Here is a 7,373-nt window from a genome sequence, read left to right on the forward strand (position 1 = left end):
GCACAGACTCGAACGGTGAATCTGGGGCGATCTCCCTGTCCAGCGAGCGGCGCGGCGAGCGTGAGCGTGAGCGGCTCGAGCGAGATGAAGCCATGCACGCGACGGACCGGCGAGCGCGAGTGGCGGCGCGGCGAGCACGCCGGCGAGCACGCGAGGTGGGAGCCTGGCGAGTTAGCGGCGAGTACTATCGATCGAGAGCGAGGACTGGCGAGTGGAGCTGTGATGCGAGCAGCGCTTCGAGCTGCGAGGCGAGCGGTACAACGGCATAGATGTCGAGTCCTTTTAACAAAGCCAACAGGCAACGACTAGGCAAGTGGGCGGCGTAGATGACAATCGAGGCCAGTAATTAACTGCGCATGCGATAATCGAAGAGGCCGGGGCAAAGAAGTCCAAATCACCAGCTATGGCTCCACGACGTCGTTTTTTCCGCAAACTGCCGAAGTGGCTAGAACGACGTTTATTTAGTATATGGAGGGAGTATATATATATCCCTAGAAGGAGCCCGGTCAGCAACCGTGGCCTTTCCCTCTCTCTCTCGCTACGCCAGGTGGCCAGGTCTTCAGGGTCGCGGCCGCCCTAAGCAAGTGCCCAGGTCATCTTCGGGCCCTTCGCCGGCGACGAGCGTCACCAGGTACGCCCATCCCTTGTCTTCCTTCTTACTGTGCGAAACCGAGCACCCAAACCCTACCTCACCATTTTTTTTTGAACGAACCCTACCTTACCATTTGTATTCGGATCTGATTCAATTACAAGGGTATATGCATGCATTGTGCCTACTAACTTCGATTGTTTTGCAAAAATTATCAGATGTAAATGTGTACGCTCATGTACTTTATTGGGTCCGCTCCTTAGCTGTAGCATAGTCTTTGAAATTGCCACATAAGTTCAGTTTAATTTCAGCTAATTTAAAGAACGTAACACTGATTATTCCGTTAAAAAACGTAACACTGATGGTGGTTCCAAAAGTTCAAAACATTTCTGATCATAATGCACCTAAATTTTTTTATTCTTTATCTATTCTGATCCAGTTATTTGTGGTTTTGGTGCTGCTGCATTGTGTTGGCCTACTGATGTAGTCCAATCCATGATCCGATTATGGCTATTCCACCCTGGTCATGAATATGCTCTGTTAAAAATGTTCTCTGTTTTCATGTGATGTTGAATTGCAAATTACCAAAATAAGGTGTGGATCTTGTCTGTTTACGCCTCTGCATTTATTTGCTCTGCAGGAAGTAACTCGAGTAGTACTGAGAAATGAATTTCCTGTACCGAACTTCGCAGCCTGCGGCACCTGAGTTGCCAAGAATTTCAGAGCAAGATGATCATGGCGATTCCTTACGAAAGCCAACTATGACACTGGAGGGCCTCATCGCAGATGATCCACACCTGCCCTCCTCCGCCCGCAGTGAAGATGGAGATGCTAATAAAGGTTCCGGGAATATCAGCAGAGATCCTTCATCTCTAGATTCAAAAAGTCCGGTCCCACCGTGGACACATACTGATGTAGCGGAGGACGAAGGGTGGATCACAATTCCATACAGTTAAGTGCCTTTGACTTGTCTCATTTTTGTTATGTATCATAAACATTTCATGTTTTCTATTCATCACATGGAACTTATCTTTTATGAACCAAGTGATCACTCCTGACCTCATCCTTGACCTACATTGCATAAGTAAGGTTATACAGCCTTTTTTTTCTTTACTACCAACTTATTGACCATAACTTAGTTTTAGATTGAAAGTGTCAGCCAATCATTTATTATCCGCTGAACAGTTGATGCTAGTAAATCTCTGCTAGTTAGTAACATCTACAATTTGCTTACAGAGGCACTTCCTGAAAGTTGGAATGATATTTCAGAAATGGTACAGTTGCAGGCTCTGGACCGTTCCTTCCTTTTTCCTGGTAAATGTGTTTTCATTGTGACTTAGTTAAACACTCTGGTTCTATTGCATCTTGTTATGTATTTTCTGGAATTGACTTGGTTCAGTTATCAGGCGAGCAGGTTCATATACTAGCGTGCCTGTCAGCTTCTAAGCAAGATAGACAGGTTATATCCCCCTTTAGAATTGCTGCAGTGATGTCTAAGAATGGAAATTCTTTGCAAAACTCTACAAATAAATCTAGCCCTGTCAGTGCAAATGGTCATGATAATGGAGAAGCTGGAGAAAGTGGCTATCGGGATGTTGAACTCAATGGTGAAGGCTGTCCTTCAGAACATGATATTTTGGAGACTCAATCTCTCCTTCAAATGGAAGATCATAAGCAGCAAATAGAACATATGTTGCAAAGATTCAGAGAATCCAATTTTTTTGTCCGAATTGCAGAGTCAGACGAACCTCTCTGGTCCAAGAAAAGAGTAAATGCAACTACGACGACAGAGGACTGGTCAGATAGCCAGGGAAATAGTAAGACCTCAAGGAGTAATGTTTACAATACCATTTCTGATAAAGGGATGTTTGATGGTAGCACATCTGGGGGAGTTGCTCGAGATACTGTGAAGTGTTATTCTCTGCAGAATGGAGACATAGTGGTATGTGTTGAAGGGTCCCTTTTAATTGCTGTGTGACATTATGTACTACAACTTCTTGCAGTGCATGACCACTGGGTGTTGATGGGCATTGCATAAACAACTGCAAGCTTTGTGCTTCAACCTAAGCTCAAGCATCAGGCACCTACCTTGAAATCGACTCAGATTTGCTACTAACTCAAATTCAACGCATTGTTAATTACCAAGTTCATTTAGATTTTGACTCTTGTCCTTTTTGTTTCTTTAGGCAACATTTCCTCTAAATGGCTTCACTAACTGTGGTGAAGTATATATATCTTTCCACTTAATAAGGGCATCTATGTAAAGAACTTGCCACCCAGTGCTATTGTAGATTGGAAATAGCTACTGATGTGTCCTGAAAACTTTTAAATATCACATTGCCTTCTATAATTAATTAAAGTAAATTTCAGAAAGCTACATTACACTTCTTGTAACCAATTTTGCAATACAGTTCTATTCGCATGCATATAAAAAAACTGAACTTATAAATTAGAATTTATTTAGCAGCTGTGTACTTATTTTTTCATTACATATTACAGAACTCACATCTATTGTCATTCCATGTCGTGAAACTGCATTTTCATTTGGGCTTGAAACTTTAAATGTGTGATCTGCAACATGAAACAAGTAATGTGTAGTTATGCAATGCAGTATCATAATTGAAGTTTGGTTTTGCAATGTTTATTGTTAAAAAGGTTAGTTTATCAATATAGAATGTCAATGGAAGTGTACATTTGTGAAATTGATTCTTGTAGTTTTTTGATTTTTTTTGCAACCTTAATGTAATTTTCTGAAATCTACTCAATTAATTATTTATTTTTCATAAAATCCATGTGAATCCTTCTATGTAAATACAGAATACATTAATATATTGGTCACAGAGAAAAGCATGACTTTATTTTTGGAAAAAAGTAATTGTGTATTAGAAGTTTGTGGTGTTACTATTTAATTAATTATTCAATGATGTAGTTTGTTGCAATCCTCTGTGGTTTTAAAAGCATGCTGATTCAGCAATCATTTTCTCTGGTGGAAGGATGCAGATTGTTTTGCAGGTGAATGTTGGGGTTAACAAACTGGAAGATCCTGTGCTTGAAGTTCTTCAGTTTGAGAAAAGTACACCAATTAATTATATGCTTGATAATCTTGTGGATGGACTTTCTGACAGTAATGATGATCCATGTCGGGAGCTGATTAGTTGGGTGCTCCCTTTAGATCGTACATTACCGCCTCGTTCTTTAGCACCCCCTACTCTCAGTACAAGTGTATCACACAACTCTTATTCTGCGCCTGGGTCTCAAATATTTAACTTTAGAAGCTACTCCATGCCTTCACCCTCTTCTGTGACACCGAATGATATAAGACCACCACAAATATCTGAAAGTCAAGAATTTATACATGAAAAACCTGCAAAAACCCCTGCTATTATTAATGATGGGCAGCTTTCATTTAGAGGAGTTCCTTTGGAACCTGAACGATATTCTGTACGTTGTGGTCTAGAAGGTGTGTATCTACTGGGTAAAAGATGGCGGAGAAAAGTTGAAATCATTCAACCAATCGAGGTTCATTCTTTTGCTGCAAAATGTACTCTGGAAAATATTCTCTGTGTCACAGTAAAGGTTTGTCGGATATATCAAAGCATCCATTCATGTTTCATTTCGTAAAACTAATGTTCCAAAAATAATGCTTATACCATGAATTCCTGTTGCAGAACATTTCTCCTACTCATGCGAAAGATATAGTTGTGTTCATTGACGCAATTACTATCGTGTTTGAGGAGGCATCCAAAGGAGGTGCTCCTTTGTCATTACCAATTGCTAGTATTGAGGTTGGGGATGGTCACAACTTACCAAACCTAGCACTCAGGTATATTACTACTTTTCTCATTGATTCTGCTCATGATCTATTGCAGCTTTATGTAAACTTGAATCAAGACATAACTTCAGCCATAAGAAATTTATTCCCCTTTGAAAATGCCAAATTATAGCAACTTCAGATACAAAATAAGTAAACAAAATATTGCAACATGTTTTGGAGATCTTAATTCACATATTTTACCACAAATTTTTTGTTTCTATATCCAAGATTCACTTTTTTGTTGTGTGCGTAATAAAGGATGTGACAATTGTTTTAAATTTCTACATTATCTGTTATTTTTCTAGGAGGGGCGAGGAGCACTCTTTTATTCTCAAGCCAGCATTTATGTCCTCAAGGGAATGGAAGACCAACAGTGACGCACCTCTGGCTTTGTCACTCCCAACAATGACTGAATCTACTTTAAATAATCATACACCAAGGGTTGGTCAGCCATATGTTGCTCTAGGTGACCAGTATGCTGTAGTGGTATCTTATCACAGCAATTACACAGGTAAATTATTGACAAAACAAATAGATTCTGTGAAACAGGAATGCAGTGAAAGTTCTGATTCAGCCCTTTTATCTTTGTAGAATCGAAACTTTTTTTCAAGCAAGCAACAAGCTGGCGACCCTCTGCAGCTAGCGATCTTATGATATCTGTATCATCTGAACTGTCTCTACGAAATCCAAGTCTGGGTGCTCGAGTTCCTCAACTGCCCGTTCAGGTTATTGCAGTATCTCTTCAATTATGTTACAGAAATTCTCCATTTATCACCTTGACAATGTTATATCATTTCCTTCCAGGTATTAACACTCGAAGCTACTAATATGACATCAGAAAACCTTACGTTAACTGTCATTACTCCTGAAGCATCTGGTTCTTCTTCAGTTGTATCCTTAAACTCAGATCCAGCCACCCCAAATGGTTCTTTCGATGGTGTTAATCAGTCAGAAAAAAGATCTGGATTGGGAAAACATGGAATCGGCTTTCAAAGATTGAATTCTGTCCTAGCTGGATCTCCACAAGAAGGTGACAATGGAGGAAATAGAATGAGTAATGCTTCAGACTGTACTCATCTGTGGTTGCAGAGTGCAGTGCCCCTAGGGTATTGACCCTTTCCTGTTTTGATTTACTTAAGAGTCAACTCGAGACTGAGCTAATTATATCCCAAAATACTGTCGAATAACATTTAGCTATGGTGAATGTGGCTAACAGGTGTGTTCCTGCACGTTCAAGCACCATTGCCAAACTTGAGCTGCTTCCGTTAACAGATGGAATCATTACAGTTGATACACTTCAAATAACTGCAAGTGAGAAAGGTATTATTTCATTATTTTTTTTTCTAAAAAATGCAAAAGAAGGATTTGGCAGCTAAACGCAGAATGTTGCCAATACAATGTTACCTTAGTCCTTAGCAGCTAGGTACAGATTGTCGACTTTAAGAAGGGAGTGTCTGTCTGTTTATTTGCTTGCTATCTATCAGTTCTTGAAGGATTAGTTGTCCTGGTTTGTAGTGACTTAAAAAAATTAATTAGTGCAGTGGATTTAGGCTACCAAAAATACATTCGTTATTTTAGCTGCTTCATGCGATATACATTTTATCTTTGTATAAGCCTTGAGGACCTTTATAAAAAGAAGTCTTGTGAAGTGACTGTTGCCCTGCAGGCCTTGCGTACATACCGGAGCACTCTTTGGAGATACATGCCACCTCTGTCATGTTATCAGGAAGGTCATAGGATATTTGAGCATCAAGTAGTGCACTGTTTTGTATACTGGGGGTCTGAAACAAACCTGTTTGACGAGTGTGAGACCACCAGGCCAAAGCATTCGTTGCTCATTTGTATTGGATGGACACAGGCCACTCAATATAACTGAAGAATGGTTGCTGCCTACATGGAGAAATGGGCACAGTATTATGTACTATAACAGCGGCACAGATCCATTCATTTCATAGACAGCCCGCTGAACTGCGGGTGTTGATCTCCACAAAGGCTTTTGCAATTTGTAATTTGTGTTGCATAGTTTTTTATGTCATTTTGGTTGTTGTGATGTTCGTTTTTGTGCTACGTGGAAACGTGGCATCCCACTCTTGTTGCCGGGCATTTGTACCATATGTGATTTCTTTTTAACATTTGCCAGCTTATGTTAGAGTTGTTAATCTGATTTTGCATCATTACTACATGCAAATATGTATGGAAGTATGGAACTATGGCGGGTTGTGCCCAAAACTTTAGGTTAGGCAGAACTTATCTCTGTCTTGGTCGTCGCTAAATGGTTGCCAATGCACCGTGCTCGTCTTTTTTTTTTCTTGAATACGCAAAAGAATGCACCGTGCCTGTGTATGGCGAAAATAAATCCATTCTTATTATCTGGTGCTTAATGGATAGTATGAACACTTCTCATCTAGTTATACCTCAAGCACCTTACTACATGCAATGATGCAAGTGTATGAACCCAGTTTTAATCTGACCTTGCATAATAATTGTCACACTAATAATAACCTATGGCATACATGGTTCCTGGCCGCTGGCAGCAAAGAGAAAGGATGCAAGATTGGGAACTCACTGAGCGTGCTTCCCTATTGTAACCCTGCATTCATCAGTTCCCCGTTGACAGTCTACGAGACACAAGTCAGCACATACTTCTTTTAAAGTAAGACAGCTGTACTCTACTCTATCCGTCCCAAAATAAATGTTGCTCACTACATAAATTTGCCGAGTGCCTACGGCACTCGGCAAAGGCACTATTGCACTCGGCAAAGCCATTGACGAGTGCTGCACTCGGCAAAGGGCCCTCGGGTGCCGCACTGGGCAAAGCTATTGCCGAATGCCCAAGTTACGCTGGGCGCTGCTGGGCGGGCGCCTAGTCACGAGTAGGCGCTGGGCGAAGGCCGTCGCCGCGCCCAGGGGGGTAGTCGCGCGTCTCGGCGCTGGGCGGAGCTAGGCGGCGCGTAGGCGACGTTAGGCGGC

At 41.2% G+C, this 7,373-nt stretch overlaps 1 protein-coding gene across 2 annotated transcripts; it reads left to right on the top strand.

Moving 5' to 3' along the window:
• LOC8073534 lies at positions 503 to 6,583 on the top strand. 2 transcript variants are annotated; one of them, XM_021464253.1, is made up of 11 exons: positions 503 to 631; positions 1,230 to 1,540; positions 1,826 to 1,903; positions 1,996 to 2,531; positions 3,590 to 4,165; positions 4,258 to 4,412; positions 4,709 to 4,914; positions 4,995 to 5,128; positions 5,208 to 5,509; positions 5,620 to 5,723; positions 6,070 to 6,583. In XM_021464253.1, the coding sequence occupies exons 2-11, from the start codon at positions 1,255 to 1,257 to the stop codon at positions 6,138 to 6,140; spliced, it is 2,448 nt and encodes an 815-aa protein (XP_021319928.1). In that variant the 5' UTR covers positions 503 to 631; positions 1,230 to 1,254; the 3' UTR covers positions 6,141 to 6,583. The 2 variants fall into 2 exon arrangements, with proteins under 2 accessions (XP_021319928.1, XP_002444307.2); XM_002444262.2 differs by lacking the exons at positions 5,620 to 5,723; positions 6,070 to 6,583 and having other exon boundaries at positions 5,293 to 5,435.

This window comes from Sorghum bicolor, chromosome 7 (assembly GCF_000003195.3).
Source record: "Sorghum bicolor cultivar BTx623 chromosome 7, Sorghum_bicolor_NCBIv3, whole genome shotgun sequence".
Classification (NCBI taxonomy): domain Eukaryota; kingdom Viridiplantae; phylum Streptophyta; class Magnoliopsida; order Poales; family Poaceae; genus Sorghum; species Sorghum bicolor.